At 44.6% G+C, this 22,124-nt stretch overlaps 1 protein-coding gene across 1 annotated transcript; it reads left to right on the forward strand.

Moving 5' to 3' along the window:
* The first annotated feature begins 5,547 nt into the window (after window positions 1-5,547).
* On the forward strand, window positions 5,548-21,941 carry THBS1 (thrombospondin 1). The gene is made up of 22 exons (XM_081049821.1): window positions 5,548-5,709; window positions 6,255-6,350; window positions 6,627-7,186; window positions 8,083-8,158; window positions 8,439-8,638; window positions 8,752-8,874; window positions 9,923-10,016; window positions 11,487-11,660; window positions 11,973-12,149; window positions 12,485-12,658; window positions 12,895-13,022; window positions 13,136-13,288; window positions 13,724-13,942; window positions 14,620-14,727; window positions 15,280-15,439; window positions 15,573-15,691; window positions 17,225-17,459; window positions 17,653-17,880; window positions 18,050-18,321; window positions 18,717-18,814; window positions 18,918-19,057; window positions 19,873-21,941. The coding sequence occupies exons 2-22, from the start codon at window positions 6,284-6,286 to the stop codon at window positions 19,878-19,880; spliced, it is 3,513 nt and encodes a 1,170-aa protein (XP_080905947.1). The 5' UTR covers window positions 5,548-5,709; window positions 6,255-6,283; the 3' UTR covers window positions 19,881-21,941.
* The last annotated feature ends 183 nt before the right edge of the window (window positions 21,942-22,124 follow it).

Genomic DNA, 22,124 nt, shown 5'->3' on the forward strand with positions numbered 1-22,124 from the left:
CTTCCATCACCATATACTTGATCCCTTTCACCCTCATCTACCACCCCCCTTCCCCGCTTACCCTCTGGTAACCACTAAACTATTGTCTGTGTCTATAAGTTTTTGTTTCTTCGTTTGTTTGTCTTGTTCCTTTGTTGTTTTCAGTTTTATATACTACATATCAGGGAAATCATACAGTTCTTGACTTTTTCTGTCTGACTTATGTCACTTAGCATAATAATCTCAAGATCCATCCATGTTGTCATAAATGGCAGTATTTCATCTTTTCTTATGGCAGAATGGTATTCCATTATGCATGTGTAACCATATACTTCTTTATCCAATCATCTATCAAAGAACATTTTGGTTGTTTCCATGTTGTGGCCACCGTAAATAAAGCTGCAATGAACATTGGAGCACACGTGTCTTTATGAATAAATGTTTTCAGTTTTGGGGGGTAGATACCCAGGAGATGGATTGCTGGGTCATATGGTAATTCTATTCTTAATTTTTTGAGGAACCTCCACCCTGCCTTCCATAGCGGCTGCCCCAATCTGCATTCCCACCAACAGTGTATTAAGGGTTCCTTTTTCTCTCCAGTCTCTCCAACTCTTGTTATTATTTCTCTTGTTGATGATAGCCATTCTGACTGGGGTGAGGCGATATCTCATTGTGGTTTTTATTTGCATTTCTCTGATGATTAGTGATGTTGAGCATTTTTTCATATGTCTATTGGCCATCTGTGTGTCCTCTTTAGAAAAATGTTTATTCAGGTCCTCTGCCCATTTTTTATTTATTTTTTTTTGGGGGGGGGGGTTTCTTTTCTTTTCTTTTTTTTTTTTTATTTATTAGTTTCAGGTGTACACGACAAGGTAATACTTAGACGTTCATCATTTATATCCCTCACACTGTGAACCCCCCTCCCCCCATCCACTATCCCTCCGACCTCACACTGAACCATCACATTATATATATAAAATTATAGTTGGCATTCATTAATGTTTAGCTTCTGGTGTACAATGCCATGATCAGGTATCCATAGTATCCCTGAGGTGGTCTCCCAAACAGGACGCATGTCCATCGGATACCCAACAAAATCTTTACAACATTATTAAATACCTTCCCCAAATTAATTTTCAAAAAAACCCTGAGGCCATCTTGTGGTTACCAGCTGCTTCCAAATCCCTTCACCTTTCCCCTTATCCCCAACCCCCCACCACACCCATCTAACAACTCTCGGTTTTTTCTTTGTGTCCCCAAAACTGTTTCTGATTAGTTCATTCACATAGTCTTTTCTTTAGATTCCATATATAAGTGAGATCATATGGTACTTGTCTTTCTCTTTCTGACTTATTTCACTTAACATAATGTTCTCTAGATCCATCCATGTTGCTGCAAATGATAAGATTTCTTTCTTCTTTATGGCTGCGTAATACTCCATTGTATAAATGTACCACAGCTTCTTAATCCAGTCATCTACCGATGGGCATTTCGGTTGTTTCCATATCTTGGCTATTGTGTAAAGTGCTGCTCTGCCCATTTTTTAAATGGATTGTTTTTTGTTGTAGAGTTGTATGAATTCCTTATATATTTTTAATATTAGCCCCTTATCAGAGGCAATGCTTGCAAAAAATCTTCCCCCATTCGGTTGGTTGTCTCTTTATTTTGTCGATGGTTTCTTTAGTTGTACAGAAGCTTTTTAGTTTGATATAGTCCCATTCACTTATTTTAGCTTTTGCTTCCCTTGCCTTTGAAGTCAAATTCATAAAATCCAAAAACATACAGTGTAAAAAAGACAGCCTCTTCAATAAATGGTCCTGGGAGAATTGGAAAGCCACATGCAAAAGAATGAAACTAGACTGATATCTGTCACCATGTACCAAAATTAACTCAAAATGGATCAAAGACCTATCAGCATTCTTGTTCATGTCCAAATGAAAATGTTGAAGACAGAGAAAGCCTGGTTTCACATGGCTTTCTTAAAAGCAAGAGAGAACATTTCCCCAAAGCCTTCAGCACACCTCTCATTGGCCAGAATTGGGCCATGATAATTCCCAAATCAGTCACTAGCTGGGAAGTGGGAGGTGGTGGTAGAGAAGGTAGTTACCCTTAAACTAACAGTTCTACCCCTTCCCACAGAGATCAACTCACCGAGTATATGCTTCAATTATGTAGGGAGGAGGACAATGTTTGGGAATCGATCACCTTATCCACCCCAAGAGCTAAGCATAACTGTATGAAATGGTATAGCTGGTTAGGGAAATGGTGAGTAGTTCAGTCCAGTCCTTCTGTGCCATAAATTGATTTGAGCATAAATCACTTTGGAAATTCAAATATTAGAGCTCTTCTCAAGCCTTTGGGTCTTTACAATCTAGTCCTTACACATATGAAAATAGAATTGATTTTTAAAAACTAAACAATGAAGAATGGAAGGTAATGGGTTATGTGGCAGAGATAACATATGCTTCAAAATTTCACAGAAAGAAGAAGCAATGCAACATAAAGCCACTGGAGAACATCTCATAAAGCAGGGAGAGCTGGAGCTGGTGTTCGATTGAAGGATAAGAAAAATCTGTTGGTAACTTTTCTCTGGCTCTGACCATGAGGCAGCTGAACTAAAACAACCATGAACCATGACGTAGGGAAAATAGTCAGAGGGAATAAATTTATGATGTCTTCATTTTAGAGATGCTGTGATTTGGGCCTATTCTAGAATACAAAGAATTTTGGTTGCTGCTCACTTCTATGAAATTTTCCACTGCTGAACATTTCCAACATGTTTTAAAATCCTTACATCAAATCACAGCCCACCTTGCTGTTCTTTGCTAGATAAACAATTTTTTTTTCTCAATTATCTTGCTCTCCTTAATTGCAATTTTTAAAGTAGCTGTTACTGGCGATCCTTTCCTTCTATTTACTGGCAATGTTCTTAGGTCAATCCCATATCCAATTAGGGAAACTTGGAAAAAGGAAATCCTACAGTGAAATGCCATATGCCTTACAATTTTATTTTAAATAAGTAATCCTCAAAGATGGCAACTTGGCAAGGAGAGAACTGGATTCTCTCCCTGGAAGGTCCATCACTTGGGTCTGTATCAGATTATTGGCCTGAAGTCCCAGCACTTGTAGGGTAAGAATACATACACACAAGAGGGATGATAGCCCCTTGTACAAAGGTATAGGTTTTCTTTCCCCTTTTCCCATTCCTGCTTGCCTCAAAGCTTCCCAGAGGTATTTAGGTTTCTGGGGAATATTTTCAGCACACTTTGACCAGCAGCAATGTTGGTCAGACACCCACACAGCTGCCCAGACACCGTGTAAACTGTGATCCTTCTTTTCCAACACAACAACTGGAGTCCTGTGACTTGGGGAGGGCCTTTGTGTTTGAGATAAATAACTCCCGTACCTCTGTCAGCTTTCTCTGACAAGACAGCTCTTCCTGTGACCACACAGGTCACCTACCTATTTGTAAAGCATGTAGAAGGTGAAAAGTCTTCTCGTTTTGTTGAAAGAAGCTAAGTTCCAAGAAAACCCCAGATGCATTCCTATAGTCCCTTAATCAAGGAAGCATCTAGCCAGGAGAGGCATTCCAGTGAGCTTCTACTCCATCCCTATGGCTAAGCCGAGGGGAGATGATCTTTTTCTAAAAGGAGAGATGTACCCTGCTTTTGTGGACCTCAAGCCCTCAGCTGACATGTATAAAATTAGCAAGTGTGCCAAAAGAGCAGGGGGCCATCAGCTAGCCATTCCTCGGAAAGCTGTTCCTAAGTACCTAGTATCATGAAGAATTAGTAGCAAGTGACAAAAAAAATCACTTTTCAAGGAGCAAACAGAATGCTAGGCAAGAGAAGGAAGGGGAGGGATGTGTATGGCTGCTGACTCTGGAATCTTCAGATCTGTTTGGGTGAATCATTACTTATGACTTCCACGACAGGAATCCGATATGACTAATCATCTGATAGAGACTTTTATTTCTGTCTCTCAACATGTGAAATCTATCTGACTGTCAGGTTTAGTTATTACTTAAGCAACAAACAAACATGTGTCTTAGGAACATACTTGTCATCTTCTAAAGCCACTTGATGTATATTGAGTAACTGGAAAAAAATCACTCCACAATCCACACACACATGCACCTTGTCACACAACACTCCCACACAAGAAAAGTGAAATTGCTGTTTGATGAATGTAAATTCGTGGGTGTTTCCAGCAATTAGGAGTCCTGCCAGGTGTGAGTGCTAGGAAGGGAGGTGAACCCCAGGGCTTTCCCCAGCCTGTGGCTGAGATCCTTATTAGGTGAAGCTACTATCTGCCCCCGTGTCTCAGGGCCAGCCTGACAGTGCTGGGACCACAGCCTGGAAGGGTGGCTGCTGACATCCCAGCCTGAAGAGATGAATGGAATTCCAGGCAGCTGGAGTCATGCTGGCTTGGGACAGTGGCTTGGAGACCAGACTGCCAATGACAGAAGTTTTAAGTGGCAGCAGTCATGGCAATTGGTGCACCCACAGAAATGTAACCCACGCCTCGCTTTCAGGAGCCGAAAAATGAAAAGAACGTTTAGGGAGCGTAAAAAGGAAATAAAATAATAGGCAGAGGGTAATTTATTATTTTATGGGTCTGTTCTGTAAATAGTTTAAAACCTGGAGCCAGATGGTTCTGCAAATTCTCCAACCAGGAGTCACGTTAAGAAGCACGAGTGGGCACAAAAACTGTTTTTCAAGACACAATTTCAATTTTGGCTTCGGGGAACTGGATGCGAGTTTCTTTAAAGCTAGAAAGCTGTCCTCTCCGTCCCCTTAATCACAATACGCATACCTCCCCCAAGCGGTAAACTGTGGAAGCGCTGTTGCAATCGGGAGGAGAGACGTTCGCGGGGACTCCGGCGACAGGAGAAAGTGTGCCCCGACCGGCAGCGGGAACGCGGAGCTCCATTCACTGCCCTGCGGGCCGGCATGACACCACACTCACCTCCCCGAGTGGGTCAGGCGGAGGGCAGAAGCGCCACGGCACGAAGCCGGGCCCGTGGTCCCCCACCCCACCCGGACGGATGGATGAGGGTCAACAAGCACACAAGAAAGAACTTCTTTCAAGATTGGTTCTCTTGGTCACTTTTATCCTATCGGGCTTTTTTTTTTTTTTACTAACGGACTCGGTCTCCCAGTGTGCACCCCTCAGCCATCGCCCTGGCGTTCAAAGGAGACGAGTTTGTCTGATAGCCCCCTAAGGGTCTTGAGTGGGTGGGAGAAGCCCCGTCGCTGCTCGGGATGCTTACCCTGAACTCATCGGCCGGCGTGGCGCAAGAGCCAAAGTGCTGAGCCCGCGTGCGCCAAGGCCGCGTGGGCGGGCACCAAGTTTTCTGAGAAGTTCCAGGGCCCTCGGGCGCCGACCCCTGCCTCCCCCTTCACTTTCTAGCTGGAAAGTTGTGCGCCTAGCGGCGGGGGGCGGAGAGAGGAACCCAGACTGGCCCCCCTCCCGCTTCCTGCCCGGCCGCCTCCCATTGGCCAGAGGAATGCCCAGGAATGCGAGCGCCCCTTTAAAGGCGCGCGGCTCCTCCGCCTCGCCAGCCACTGCAGCCGAGCCGGCGGGCCGATTCGGAACTCCTGCGAGCTCTCCCTACTCGGCATCCGACTCCGGCCGAAGCCCCCCCAGGCGCACCGCGCTCTCCAGGACTCGGCGCCGGACGCTGCGCCCTCGCCGCCACTCCGGGCCGCTGCGCCCGTGTGCACACAGGTAAGGGGTCTCCGGGCTGCCGCCGAGGAGCAACGCTGCCCTGGCCATCCACCTGGTGCTCCGAGGATCCAGCCCCTCAGGGGCACCGGAGAGCAAACTCTCCCCCTTCGCCTTCCCCATGCTGTCCCTCCCAGCCGCTGGGGGATTCTTCTCGTGGAAGGGCTCCAGAGCCATCCTCTCCAGCCTTGGGGTTCACAAACCACTTGTCAGGATATCTCAAGTCCCCCTCTAGAGAAGAGTCTACAATGCCCTCCCGGCGCCCCCAAACTACATCTCCTGGTCCTGCTGCTTACCCTCCACTTCCCTAGGACAAGCCCCCAGATGTCTGTTTTTTCCCCCTCCCCATTTTAGAATCACAGTCTCCTGCTCTCAAATCTCCTTTTCTTCCTGATGCTCTCTCCAAAGTCAATTCTGTTGTCCCTCATTCCAGCAAAGGTGGGGCCAAAGAGAGATCCCCAGGGACCTGGCCCTATGCCCATCCCCCAGTTACTGCCCACCCTCCCTGCTTTGCTGTCTCTTACCCTGGGCTCTGCTTCCTCCTGCAGGCTCCCTGCTGGGCACAAACAGTTCCACCATGGGGCTGGCCTGGGGACTCTGTGTCCTGTTCCTGTTGCATGTGTGTGGCTCTAGCCGCATTCCAGGTGAGTCTGTATAATACCTTTGAGGTGGGAAGGAAGAGGTGGTGGTGCTGGTTACCCCAGGTGTGCTTCCCTCCCAGCTCTCCTCTCCCAGCTGTTTCTCCCTGAGCCCCAACTGAACACCAGGAGGCAGGTTCCCTCTGACCTTGGTGTTTATTCAGCTTTCAGTGGTTGCCAGGAGTTTTCACCCTGACTTCTGGCCCCACCCCTCAGAGCTGAGGACCCCCCCCCCCTTGAGCCCCATTCTAGAAAGCTCACAGTGTGTATTGCTCCTGACAGAGTCTGGAGGAGACAACAGCGTGTTTGACATCTTTGAACTCACGGGGGCTGCCCGCAAGGGCTCTGGGCGCCGACTGGTGAAGGGCCCCGACCCTTCCAGCCCAGCTTTCCGCATCGAGGACGCCAACCTGATCCCCCCCGTCCCTGACGACAAGTTTCAAGACCTCGTGGATGCTGTGCGGGCAGAGAAAGGTTTCCTCCTCCTGGCCTCCCTAAGGCAAATGAAGAAGACTCGGGGCACACTGCTGGCAGTGGAGCGGAAAGACCACTCTGGCCAGGTCTTCAGCGTGGTCTCCAACGGCAAGGCGGGCACCCTGGACCTGAGTCTGACTGTGCAAGGGAAGCAGCATGTGGTGTCAGTAGAAGAAGCACTCCTGGCCACCGGCCAGTGGAAGAGCATCACCCTGTTTGTGCAGGAGGACAGGGCCCAGCTGTACATTGACTGTGAGAAGATGGAGAATGCTGAGCTAGACGTCCCCATCCAAAGCATCTTCACCAGGGACCTGGGCAGCATTGCCAGACTCCGTATCGCAAAAGGGGGTGTCAATGACAATTTCCAGGTGAGGCCTTTCTCCGATTCGTGGTCTGTGTGGGTCACCTGCTAGCCAGCTGACCTGTCAGGAGGGCTCTAGCAGGAGAAGCAGAGGTTCCCGTACAGGAAATACTGCCTGTGGACTACCACAGTGGTTGTCAAAGTTTAGGGAGCACCAAAATCACCTAGGAGGCTCATAAAACTCATACTGCTGCACCCCACCCACAGTTTCAGATTCAGTAGGTCTGGGGTGGGGCCTGATCATTTGCATTTCTAACATGTTCCAGGTGAGGCTGATGCTGATGGGGGTGTTTTGGGGAACCACACTTTGAAAACCACTAAGGGAAACAAATGGTTTTTCTATAGCAGTCTGCTCCAGCTTTAGATACTCCTTATACTTTTCTCAAGAGAATAACTTATTTCAAATGCATTCAGCCAATTGTAATATTGCTTGAAATGGATACTTTGTTCTAGCAGAATAAATACCACTCTGCTATTTGATCCCTCATGGGGATGTAGCTGGTCTCAAATAAAAGGTTAAAATAGTGGTGATTTGCTTCTGCAGCTTCTTCCTTGCTTAAACTTCTAGATCTTTGCAACGGGGGCTTTGAAACTCCCACATTTAATTCTTTGACACTAGAGAGTGTCATTATATCCTCTGGCCTTCGTGTCTATTTCCTGTGTACCCAAGTAGGCTGATAACTGAATTCTTTGTAAAATACTGAAGACTTGGCAGAAGATACAATTAAGATTTTGAAGTTGTCTGGCAATTTATGTTGGTGTGTTACTTTGACATGGTGATCTTAAAAGGGAGCTCTTTCAAACTTTTAGAACATCTATTGTGTGCTCTTCCTAGCATAAACAGTCTCCCCCACCCACGTAGCTCTCCCAGCACTCCACGGGTAACTTGTCCTCTGCCCACAGGGGGTGCTGCAGAACGTGAGGTTTGTCTTTGGAACCACACCAGAAGACATCCTCAGGAACAAAGGCTGCTCCAGCTGTGAGTACCCTTCTGTTTTTTAGGGCCTATCGGGAAATTAGGGGAATTCCACCCAAAACAAGCTGAGACATTTAAGCAGTGTTGGTTGTATATAAATTACCCTGGGTAGCAGTTCAGAGGTATTTAAAGGCTGACCTTAAAGGCTATTCCACACACATGTCCCTTTTACCTGCTGCCTGCCTCATCCCAAATGAAATGTCTTTTACAATGAGGAACTCAGGCTGGCTGGTGAGAGCATCTTCCATTACTTTTCTCATTGTGATTATTTGCTTTTTGGCAGCTACCAATGTCCTTCTCACCCTTGACAACAATGTGGTGAATGGCTCCAGCCCCGCCATCCGCACCAACTACATTGGCCATAAGACGAAGGATCTGCAGGCCATCTGCGGCATCTCCTGTGACGAGCTGTCCAGCATGGTCCTGGAGCTCAGGGGCCTGCGCACCATTGTGACGACGCTTCAGGACAGCATCCGCAAAGTGGTCAGTGGCCTCTGCTCCCAGCCCTACAGCACAAGCCCCTGACGGTGGATCACAGAGCATCCCAAAGGACTGCACATTAGGTTGCACACTAATGACCTTTCTTCCCCTTTTAGACGGAAGAGAACAAAGAGTTGGCCAATGAATTGAGAAGGCCTCCCCTCTGCTACCACAATGGAGTTCAGTACAGGAATAATGAGGAGTGGACTGTTGATAGCTGCACTGAATGTCGCTGTCAGGTAAGGGATCTTTACAAACTGGAATACGAATGGATGGCGTGGGTTTGAAGGCACAGTCTCTGGGGAAATACCCACTCGGCCACACAAGCTCTTTTTATGTTCTATGGCCTGATACCAAAGTGGGGTGTTTTTTGTTTCCTTTTAAGATACTATTTGTTTTGGGGTTGTTTTTCTTTTAAGATACAATTATGACATCTATAAAATCTTTAAACTCTCAGTCTTAATTAAAGCCCAGGCTAAGTATATAAAAGAACAAATCTACACAGATAGACATCAGAATAATTTACTTGCTTCAGTTTAAAGGCTAAGTGTTGAATGTCAGGTAAATGACACCTGGTTGGAACATTCCTTCCCCCGCAACCCTGATTTGTATTCAGCTATGACAAGGAGATTCTTTTACTACAGTACTGATTGTTGTTCAAATGACTTAGCCTGACATTGTTAGGATATAACTATCTACGTAGCTCAGATGGCACAGTGTGTCACTCTAGCTCTGCTCACTGCCAGTGGCAGGTGAGTTTGGGGGTTTACCTGGCTCATTAAGCAAAGTCTAGCATAAATACAAATCATGGATTGTTGAATTTTGGAGCCAACTTTATCAAATTCCCATTCTTCACCAATATAATATATAATCAGATCTAGACATGGGGAAAATATACGCTCATTGGTCTTCTTTTCCCCATAAGATAAAGTATTTTAATTTAAAATTCCTGGCTGAGTTTTTATGAGTTTGGTTTCAGATACAGATTAATAGTTTTGACCCATGATGTTTGTTGGTTCCCTGTGGATAAATTCTTCATGCTGTAACTTCTATCATTGACTAAGTAGCAGTAAAGAAAGAACTCTCCAAGGAATAGAGTGACAAGTAATTGGCACTAGAACTGTCTCTACAATACTGGTGGCTGCAAATCAGACAGACAGACCTTCTATTAAAATCATTTCAGTAGAGTATTCAAAGCCCTGACCACAGTTCATCTTGTAACTGAAATGTTACAGTATGTAAACTTCTGCTTGCAGTATGCTTAGTAACCCATTTCTCCCTCTGCAGAACTCAGTTACCATCTGCAAAAAAGTGTCCTGCCCCATCATGCCCTGCTCCAATGCCACAGTTCCTGATGGAGAATGCTGCCCGCGGTGTTGGCGTAAGTTTCTAAAACTGCAGAACCATTGCTCCGTGACTAGATCAATTCTCTACAAACACAGGACAGCTGAGCACAGCACTGGAATCCCACCCCTATCTCCATCCTAGGTTTTTATTCAGTTTTTTGCTGCAGCATCTGGTTAACTGATGGCTTGGCTGCTGTGAGGAGCCCAAACTCCATGACTAAATCTTCATGACCCCCTCTGGTAGGCAGTAATCATTCTCGGTATAGCTTATTGAGCCTGATTGTATGCTTTGAAGAAAAGAGAGATGAAGGTGTAGCAGCAACAGCTTCAGGTTGACTGCTTCTAAAATTTGACCTTAGGGCCTAGAGCCAAGAAAACTCCGCTCACCAGAGAAATGGATGGGCTGTAGTGTGAGCATTGGATGGAACTGGGCCTGAAAGCTCCACCCATTGTATCTGCAGGAATAGAAAGCCAAGGGGAACAGCAGCATTTTGAGTTTTGAGGCACTTAACGAAAGAAAACACTGTGTTGTTTCGTAGCACCCGCTCCCTGGTTTCTGTTGCCAGTATAAATTAATCACTGTGCTGAGACAATATTGAATGTAGTAGGTACAAGTCATAAAAATGATTTATCACACTGAGATAAGCAATAAAAGAGGCAAGTAATACTCACCCTGCACAAACCCCTATACCTACACACCCTGGTCACAGCGCAGAAGAACCAGTCCCATCCAGAGATCATATTAGTGATACTGGCACTGGAATAATCAAATCATTTGTATATCGGTTTCCATTCGGCGTTCACTTTAGGTGTGGGGTAAAGGGAACAAAGCTACCTGGAAATGAGCGGAGTTTTGAACTTGAATCAGGGAGAGCTAGGAAATCGTCCAACTGATGGCAAGAGAAAACAAGTTCCTCTATCTTGCGTCTCATGCAGCTAGATGTGATTGTAGTCATGGTGCTGTGCAGATGGTAAACAAATACATTCTCTTGGGAAACTATGTGCAGAGAAGGCCCCAGATGCTAGGGTGAGAGCAACACACTGGTTAACCTCATGACCGAGTTGGAGCCTAGAGCTAATAGCAGCTGAGCTGCCTTCAAGCTCATCTGTCAAACACATGGTCTGTGGCTCCCCTGAAAGTCAGAAGTGACTCCCAGAAGCTGCCTAAAACTCTGGTATTCTTGGAAGCCTGAGACTGGAAATGCCTACCAAGAAATCTAGAGTCAGGAAAAAGAAACTCATTTGAAATGCTGAGAGAGGAGGGAGGAGGCAACGATGAATAGGAAAACACACACTGGGAGAAGGCTTAGCTGTGCTGACCCAGGCAAAGCATTCACTTAGCCCGATGGCAGTAAACATAACGACCTGAGATAAACCCCTGGCTGTTGGCCTAAGAAATATATTGCTTTTCACTCTCTGGCAAGGGAAGAAAGTCCTGGACAGAGCAGTCTGAAGACTAACTAGTCTTAATGATTACACGCTAAATGACCCCATTTCCTCTGCAGCCAGTGACTCCGCGGACGACGGCTGGTCCCCATGGTCCGAGTGGACCTCCTGCTCTGCAACATGTGGCAATGGGATCCAGCAACGCGGCCGCTCCTGCGACAGCCTCAACAACCGATGCGAGGGCTCCTCCGTCCAGACGAGGACCTGTCACATTCAAGAGTGTGATAAGAGATGTAAGCATCTTGGCCCCGTGGGAATGCAGAGAACGACCTTCCTTGTTTGTCATCACCAAGGGCAACTCCACAGCACAGAGGTTAAGCGTACAGGTCCTAGACTCTCTGGAACTGAACCCTAATTCTGTCATCTATCTATACACCCTTGAGCACAATTTACCCTGTCTCAGGCTCTTCCCTCGTCTGCCAGTTGGGGATAATAGTTCATGACAGGGTTATTTTGAGGACTTCATTTACATAATGCATTTAAAGCAATTAGCACAGAACTGGGCTCATGGTGAACACCCTATAACCATCGGCTTTGTGCTGTAGTTAAACAGGATGGCGGCTGGAGCCACTGGTCCCCATGGTCATCTTGTTCTGTGACTTGTGGTGATGGTGTGATTACAAGGATCCGGCTCTGCAACTCTCCCAGCCCCCAGATGAATGGGAAACCATGTGAAGGTGAAGCTCGGGAGACCAAAGCCTGCAGGAGAGACGCCTGTCCTGGTAAGTGTGAGCACGCAACCCGGCTGGGGGCTGAGGCCCGAGTGGCAGCTCTGCCCAGCTGGTTGCCTGGAATCGGACCCTTCTGTTCGCTGTGTCACGGAGGGGAAAAGGTTACTTGCTAGAGAAACAAATAAAAGCAAAAGTCCTGCATGCTCAGCAGCTTCTATTAATGAAAAACAGAAAGACAACCATTTCAAACTCATCCTCTGCCCAGACATTCTTCCCATGTATCCGGGCAGCAGAGGTTTCTTGAACAAACTTAGGGGAGTCTTCTGTGACAGGTAAGGTGTTTGAAAATTAACCTTAACTTTTGCATGTGGTTCACTTTCTTACAGTGAATGGAGGCTGGGGTCCCTGGTCACCCTGGGACATCTGTTCCGTCACCTGTGGAGGAGGGGTACAGAAACGGAGCCGGCTCTGCAACAACCCCACCCCCCAGTTTGGAGGCAAGGACTGCGTTGGGGAAGTGATGGAAAACCAGATCTGCAACAAGCAGGACTGTCCAATTGGTGAGCCATGTAGCCCAAAACAAAACCACAGTTGGCCACAGTCAGCATTCAAGGGAGTTCTAGTTGTGAATGGTCCTGAGTGCTTTGATTACTGTAAAATGCCAGATGGACAACAAAATCTCGCTAAGTTATCAGTTACATAGACCCTATACTATTTTACACTGTATTTTTTTTTTAATGATCAGCATGGCAGTTAGCAGCTTAGACCAACCATTTGCTTGCCTCTCTTGTCTCAGATGGATGCCTGTCCAATCCCTGCTTTGCTGAGACCAAGTGTACTAGCTATCCTGATGGCAGCTGGAAATGTGGTGCTTGTCCCCCTGGCTACAGTGGAAATGGCATCCAGTGCCAAGATATTGATGAGGTGAGGAATTGACGGCTCAGAGCTATGAGACCTAGGAAAGCAGCTAAGCCATCCTAGTCATTTCCTATGGCAGTGTTTTCTAAACATGAAGCAACCTGTTGTTTCTCCTGTAGTGCAAACTAGTGCCTGATGCCTGCTTCAGCCACAACGGAGAGCACAGGTGTGAGAACACAGACCCCGGCTACAACTGCCTGCCCTGCCCACCGCGCTTCACTGGCACGCAGCCCTTCGGCCGGGGTGTGGAGCATGCCACTGCCAACAAACAGGTACAGCAGACCAGGCTGGCAGACGAGAGGAGGGGTGTCCTTGACTGAAACAACTAGTAATGGGAGGGAGCTCATTTCATCTCCTTCACAAAAAACAAGGACGGGGGGTGAATGCACAATCCAGCTTTTAGAATCATGACCAAAAACATTATAAACCTATCACATTTGAAAATGCTGCTCTGGAATAAGTTGTGAGCCGATGGACTTGTACATACCCAGGTGCTGAGCAATTTCAAGAAAAACACACATAAAGCAATGTTAACCTGTCACCTGGACATCTGTAGGGGCGAGTGGGGAAGGACAGAGGTAACGCACACTCTACCCCATGGAGTGTCTGTCTGTTCGGAGAGGATAGAAATCTGGGCACTTCTTGCTTCTGCAGTATCTGGAGACTCTTGATGGCTCTGCATTAACATCAGGATGTTGTATCCTCAGGTGTGTAAACCCCGCAACCCGTGCACAGACGGGACGCATGACTGCAACAAGAACGCTAAGTGCAACTACCTGGGCCATTACAGCGACCCCATGTACCGCTGCGAGTGCAAGCCCGGCTACGCTGGCAATGGCATTATCTGCGGGGAGGACACAGACCTGGACGGCTGGCCCAACGAGGCCCTGGTGTGCGTGGCCAACGCCACATACCACTGCAAAAAGGTAACTCCCCTCATGCTCCTCCAGAGAGACGACACATCACATCGACCTTATCGTACCAACAGGCTAAGGGCTTTAAATGTGTAACGTTTGAACATGAAATGGAAAGATTAAGTCCCCCAAAGACAGAGCAGCATTAATTCTTAATAGTAAATCCCTTGGTGCCAAGAACAGGAGTAGGGCAGGCCCTTTTGGCAGTTGTGTTCCATAGTCCATTATTTTGTCCAAAAAATTCACTACTCTTCCAAACACCAGCAGAGTATGACTTGCGTTCCCAGCATGTATAAAACCTAGAGCATTTATACACATTATATGCCATGTTTCCCCGAAAGTAAGACCAGGTCTTATATCCATTTTTGCTCCAAAAGACGCATGAGGGCTTATGTTCAGGGATGTCATCCTAAAACATCATGCTAGGGTTTATTTTCCGGTTAGGTCTTATTTTGGGGAAAACAAGGCATAAATATATACATATATATATATAAGGTCTTATTTTGGGGGGGAAACAATGTAAATATATATATACATATATTCCCCAAGAAAATATCCCCCAAGAAAACATTTAATTTTTTTGCCTTACCATAAAAAACATGTTGTCACAACAGCATTCAGTCCTTTCGCGCATGAGCTGAGTAAAGGGCGTGCAACCTGCAGCTGTAACGTGCGTGTTCCCTTTCCAGGATAATTGCCCCGGCCTTCCCAACTCGGGGCAGGAAGACTACGACAAGGATGGAGTCGGCGATGCGTGTGACGACGACGACGACAATGACAAAATCCCAGACGACAGGGTAAGAACCCCTGCTTTCCTGTCATCGTCTCTATTGGGACAGCCTGAAATGAGTGAACTTAGAATTATAGGGGAGAATGTACCAAACTGACACATAGGACAGTGAGAGGAATTAGTCTTTTGTTTCCGTACTTTGAGGATGTGCATGCTGCCCGGAGAATTTGTAAATGGAGGTTTTGGTTTTCATCACACCCTTCCCTCCCTCCATTTGAGGAAGAAGTTACAGTATATAAACAAATGACGCTTTGCTCCCCAGATTCATTTCAAATGTCAAATGTCTTATCTACATTACAGTAAAATGTACTTTGGGAACGGAGAGGATGAGCTTGTATTTATATCTCACTGACTCGTAACCAACAGGAATCCATTTTTCCTTCATTATGTCTTGGCTTTTAACTTCTGCCGTGATTTCCCACTGATGACTCACCTAGGATAACCACTACCTAGAAAATAACTGTTGCAGATTTTTGCAGTATATATATATTATGCATATGACTTGAGTCTTGAGCTGTTTCCACAGTGTAGTAAAATGCTCCATGGCTCGTCTTTGCAGGACAACTGTCCGTTCCACTACAACCCAGCCCAGTATGACTACGACAGAGATGACGTGGGAGACCGCTGTGACAACTGCCCCTACAACCACAACCCCGATCAGGCTGACACAGACAACAACGGGGAGGGCGACGCCTGCGCTGCAGACATTGATGGGGATGGTAAGGCACGCCCTGACAGCAGCGAAACCCAAGGCGCTGGGGTCCACGTTCAGCCCTGGCTGGCAGTATACGGTTTGGTGGGAACAGCTGAGGCTGGAGACTCTGGCTCTTATTTGTCCCCTGTTCTCTGCAGATATCCTCAATGAACGAGACAACTGCCAGTACGTCTATAATGTGGACCAGAGGGACACAGACATGGATGGGGTTGGAGATCAGTGTGACAACTGCCCCCTGGAACATAATCCTGATCAGGTAGCTGGACTCCTTCTAAAATCTTGAATATCCCTTTCTAGGCCTCTAAAACTAGACTTCAAACACTTTCATTACCATGGCTCTCACTAGTTTTGTAGCCAGTTATATTTTCAGGGAAACCGTTTGTCCGAAGTGATCCCCTGGCAGTGTCCCATAGATCTTTTAGTGTGACAGCCTCGTAACTTCAATCTCCTAAAAGAAGGTTTTCGTGACTTGTTCAGCATGATGTATCATTAAGATAAATTATACAAAACAGGAATCTGTAACTAACAACTCTAGTCATATTAATTTTATTTAAGACTAGGAGGTGAAAGAAAATATCCTTAAGCAAAATAACCATTTTCATGGCTAATGATATAAACGGCCCGTAAGAAAAATCGTGAAACTAAAATTACTTCCCTAACCTGGAGAAATCCCTTTTTCTTTGTCTTTCTTCAAATAGTGTTTGGCATTGCAAACAGGTATTCTCCACCAATGCTAGGGAGAGCCACAGACAGACATTAGCCAGAACAGGTTCCATGTCTGAAATAATTTACTTTCTTGTATAATTGCCCATTATTATTTTCTGGAAACAAAAGAAGGCATTTTTTTTCCTAAAATGCATTATTCTGGAAATCAGCTTTTAAAAAAATAGGAATATTTTTATAACTTCCAAAATATCGAACTTTTTCCCCTAGTATTTGCTCTTGTGAGGTCCTGTAAAATAAAAAGCAACAGGAGGAAAAGCTTTGGGCCCATAACTGGAAAGTGTGAATGATCTAAGATAGCGTTGCTGATCAAACATTATTGAGGGTCATCTAGTTTGAGTTTGGGTCTTACCATAAATTAAACTTCTTCAATATTATTTCACCTCCCAGGATGAGTTTTTGGTTCTTCAGACTGTGATAAAATGTATAATGAAATTCAGACATCATGTAAAAACCTTACTAGCAAAGAGTATCAATACTAGTCTGTGTATAAATAATCCTCAAGCATCCTGTGCACACTGGATAATGTAAAAGGATTCTGAGAAATACAGTTTTGAAAAAACTTAGAATTTTGACTTTACCTGAGCCAACAGATGACAATCCTTATGGACTATATGTATAAAACCAAATGCCTAAAAACAAAAGAAACTAATTGATCTCTACTATACCCATTACCTAGTATGCACAAAAAACAGTGCCATGTTTCCATGATTTAATGGCCTAGAGTAGAAGTTGACATGTCAAGTTTACAATTGAAATGCTTCAATGGAAAATAACAAAATGTACCCAAAGAATTGCATTGAACATTGAGATATAAGCAATTAACATTGCATTTCATCCTTAATGATTAAATCATGCTTTCTATTTAATTTTACTCAGAAAAGAAACAAAACTTAAATATCCCTTTTCAAATTTTCATATGAAAACAACCACCAAGGAAAAAAACTTAAAATTTGCTAATGTTGCTGTCTTTTGGCAGTAGCAAATAGACATGAAACCCCCATCGGCCATATTAAACATCGGAGAACCTTCCGTAAGTTACCCTCTGTTCCTGTCTCTCTTTCAGCTTGACTCTGATTCTGACCGCATTGGCGATACCTGTGACAACAATCAGGATATTGACGAAGATGGCCACCAGAACAACCTGGACAACTGTCCCTACGTGCCCAATGCCAATCAGGCTGACCATGACAAAGATGGCAAGGGAGATGCCTGCGACCACGACGATGATAATGACGGCATTCCTGACGACAGGGATAACTGCAGACTCGTGCCCAATCCCGACCAGAAGGACTCGGATGGTAAGTCAGTAGAGCCACTTTTTCAGGGAGTAACTGAGACCGTGGCTCTCTGGACTGAGGAAATAAAAACAAAGCTGAGTGCACTTGAGAGGATGACGAGCCTAAATGCCAACTTTGATAAGACAGTGAATTTCTGACACCAATAATCGTAGTGCTTCAGAATTTCACTGAACTCTTGCTGTTTGGACCTTAGGTGATGGTCGAGGTGATGCTTGCAAAGATGACTTTGACCATGACAGCGTGCCCGACATCGATGATATCTGTCCTGAAAACGTTGATATCAGTGAGACTGATTTCCGCCGGTTCCAGATGATTCCTCTAGATCCCAAAGGGACCTCCCAAAATGACCCGAATTGGGTGGTACGCCATCAGGGTAAAGAACTTGTCCAGACTGTCAACTGTGATCCTGGACTTGCTATTGGTGAGTAGTGAGTTCTTCAAACCCAAGGGCTAATGCATCCTTGGGAAAGAAGCAGAGATAAAACCTGGTGGTTGCGTGTGTCCCTGCGGGTACGAAGGGTGTCTGGGGAAGTCACGGAGAGCCTTCTGCAGACTGCCGTGTCTAACCTGTGTCTGGCCTCCTCTTCCAGGTTATGATGAGTTTAATGCTGTGGACTTCAGCGGCACCTTCTTCATCAATACCGAAAGGGATGATGACTACGCCGGATTCGTGTTCGGCTACCAGTCCAGCAGCCGCTTCTACGTTGTGATGTGGAAGCAGATCACCCAGTCCTACTGGGACGTCAACCCCACGAGGGCTCAGGGATACTCAGGCCTTTCTGTGAAAGTTGTAAACTCCACCACGGGGCCTGGCGAGCACCTGCGGAATGCGCTGTGGCACACGGGAAACACACCTGGCCAGGTAAGAACAACGCCTGCAGAAGGGAGAGCGGAGACGGGTGCTTGACTAGCACTAGAGATGCTGTGTTTCGACCAAGACTCAAAGAGGGAGTCTTAGCATCACCAACTGCAGCATTCAGCTCTGCTTTGTGAAAAAAGAATAGTGTCACTCACGTCACCCTTCAAATCCAAAGGCAGTTTCAGCCTTTCAAACAAAAAAGCTCCTTCCATTCTCTCTTTCTCCTTTACTTGTGCATTCAAGGGCACACCGTAAATGAAAGAGGCCTTGGAAAAAATCCTATATTGCAGCCCAAATTAGGTCCACTTGGTACCTTTCAAGCACTTTCTTATGGGATGAAATATAAATCTTCTCATCATAGAGCTGTGTTTCAACCTTTTCTTTTCCTTTTCCTTCAGGTGCGCACCCTGTGGCATGACCCTCGTCACATAGGCTGGAAAGATTTCACCGCCTACAGATGGCGTCTCAGCCACAGGCCAAAGACGGGTTTTATTAGGTAAGACTGCACTGATTAAATTTCACTTACAGTCACACTGATGGGCAAGAAGGAAGAGACCAAAACCTAGGGGTGTCACTAATGAGATTTTTTTTCCCTGCAGAGTGGTGATGTATGAAGGGAAGAAAATCATGGCCGACTCAGGACCCATCTATGACAAAACCTATGCTGGTGGTAGACTAGGGTTGTTCGTCTTCTCTCAAGAAATGGTGTTCTTCTCCGACCTGAAATATGAATGCAGAGGTAGGAGCAAGTTATTATCTGTATTTTGCTGTTGAAGACACAGTGATAAAAATGAAATGGGGCCTCTGAACTGTGGCTTATGAAATCCCACGTCCTCCTTATCAATATCAATTTGCTTAGCAATCTCTGTGCTCTTCATACACAGTGCAAAGGTAAACTGCAGACAAGCGCCTGTATAGTTTAGACCACATTCATAGTACTTTCCATGCTTCTATGTCTTACACACTTCTTATCATTGTATTTATGCCATTACAGCACAGGCTGTCTTTCACAACCTTTCCCTGTTACACAAGAGGGAAAAGAGTATTGCCTTCATATTGGCTTATTAAATTAATTTCCACTACTAACCTTAACTGCTTTTTCTCCATGCTTTTTACTCAGTGGTTACTTAGGCTCTCGCGGAGTCCAGCCCTGGGCCTGCCAAAAAATAAGGACTTAATAAATGTTTTCTGGGATAAGACTTGATATCAAGATCAATTGAAATTTTTCAAAAAAAGATAGTTGATTTTACTCAAAATAGTTAAATTACAGTGTAATCTTTAAGTCTGAAGTTTTAAAATAAAAATTCCCTAAACTTTAAACATGGAGGGCCTTAGAAAGCGTCACTAAGTTCTGCAAGGTCATGAAGTATCGGTGTCCTGGCAACAATGTTCAAACACATGTCCATTTCATTTTATAAGCTGACAATCTTAAATTACGTTTTTGTCATTATGACAGTAGAACTATACCAAGGTTAATTTATTAACTGATATTCACATGACAATGCCTTTATGAATTAGTTTATTTACATACGTATGTGTTGGTTTGTTTAACAGATTCCTAATCATCCAACGGTTGATCAAAAGACTGATCAAAACCAATGCTGGTATTGCACCTTCTGGAACTATGGGCTTAAGAAAACCCCAGGATCACTCCTCCCTGCCTGCCTTTTTTCTCTGCTTGCATCAGTGTGGACTCCTAAAACACGTGACTTGCCTCAAGAAAATGCAATTTTCCAAATCAGACTCAGCCTTCAGCCTCTGAATGAGAAGAGAATCTTCCAAGAACATAAACAATTACTTTGGTTTGCTTTTGAAAAAGCAAAAGCATCCATGTGCTTCAGTTGGAAGGTGCCAGCCCCACTCAGCTTTTGTCAGAGCAGGGTGCTACTGTGAGGCCATCTCTGAGCAGTGGACTCAGAAGCGCTTTCAGGCATGTGAGAGAAGGGAGGACTCACTAGAATTGGCAAACAAAACCACCCCTGACCTACTCCCTCAGGAAGAGGGGGAGCAGGGACCAAAGCCTTAAGGGGAGGGAGCATACCCAAGAGATGATTGTATGAGAAAATATGGAGGAACTGTTACATGTTTGGTACTAAACCATTTTCAGGGGATTGAAAGACTATTGCTGGACTTCATGATGCTGACCGGTGTTAGCTGATTAACCCACGTAGAAAGGCACTTAAATAGAAGGAGGGGAGAGAGGGAAGGACTGGCTTCTGCACTTCCTCCTGGATCCCCACCCCTTACACATCACCTATAGTGACCAGAATAGCGAGTCAGAATTAAACCAGAGTGGGGGCAGTGCTGGCTGCTACTGCCTGGTTACATTGAAATTGTGCAGATATAGCAGGAAAATAAGAAAACCTACCATCTCAGTGAACACCAGGCTGCCATCCAAGGGAGCGGCAGCCATGCTTGTATTTTTATGGTTAGAAAGGCACAAATTTATCAACTAAAACATTCCTTTTCTCTCTTTTTTTCCTGAATATCATGGAGTTTTCCAATTCTCTTTCGGACTAGTTTTGTTTTGTTTTGTTCTGTTTTACAAATACTTTGTAAAATATTTATTTTTTACTTTGGAGGATCTGTCTGAAAGACTTCATGGAACAGGAAGAAGCATAAGGACTATCCGTATCATCTTTGTTACAAGTCTTCATGACTGTAAGATTGTAAATACAGATTATTTATTAACTCTGTTCTACCTGGAACCTAGGTTTCATATGGAAAGTGTTTGAGAGCAGGTAGTTGAGATTTATCAGCAAATCTCTTGCAAGAATGGCACAAGGAAAATCAGTGTAGCGAGCTACTCTTCACTTTGTGCTTAGAGTAAATGATTTGGATTTTTTTTTCTTGGTCTTTTCAAATGGAAGTAGCTGGTTGTCTGTTTGCAAGTGTTTTTAGATTGCAGAGAAAGCCATGCAGCCTTTGATACTGTTTTACCCCATCCCTTGTGCCTATTTCCAGGGAGAAGAAAAAGCATCTACACTTATTTTTTTCATTTTTTCCAAAAGAAAAAAAATAACAAAGGTGAAACTTATATACAAATATTACCTCATTTGTTGTGTGACTGAGTAAAGAATTTTTGGCTCAAGCAGAAAGAGTTTAAGTGTCTAACAAACTTAAAGCTACTGTAGTACCTAAAAAAGTCAATGTTGTACATAGTATAAAAATTCTTTGCATAAAAGTATTCCCAATAAGGAAATAGCATTTAAATGTTAAATACATTTTCTGAAAGTTATGTTTTTTTCTATCATCATGTATACCATTGCTTTATTTTTATAAATTATTTTCTCATTGCCATTGGAATAGATATCTCAGATTGTGTAGATACGCTATTTAAATAATTTATCAGGAAATACTGCCTGTAGAGTTAGTATTTCTATTTTTATAAAATGTTTGCACACTGAATTGAAGAATTGTTGGGTTATGTTTTGTTTTTGATTTGTTTTTTGCTTGTTACCCACCCACCCCCAGTTTTTACTATTTGCCAATACCTTTTCCTAGGAATGTGCTTTTTTGTACACATTTTTATCCATTTTACATTCTAAAGCAGTGTAAGTTGTATATTACTGTTTCTTATGTACAAGGAACAACAATAAATCATATGGAAATTTATATTTATACTTACTGTATCCACGTTTATTTGTTCTCTACTGCTTTGTTATGAGGTACAGGTAAATTCTGTTCTTAAACCAACATGGCATACACAAAAAGAAACTCCAGTAAATAATGGTTCACATTCAGTTTCTATACAATTTAGGGAGACTGAATTGCTTAGCTTAGAATACACATTAGCTGGATTTGTG

This window comes from Rhinolophus hipposideros (genome assembly GCF_964194185.1).
Source record: "Rhinolophus hipposideros genome assembly, chromosome: 5".
NCBI lineage: Eukaryota > Metazoa > Chordata > Mammalia > Chiroptera > Rhinolophidae > Rhinolophus > Rhinolophus hipposideros.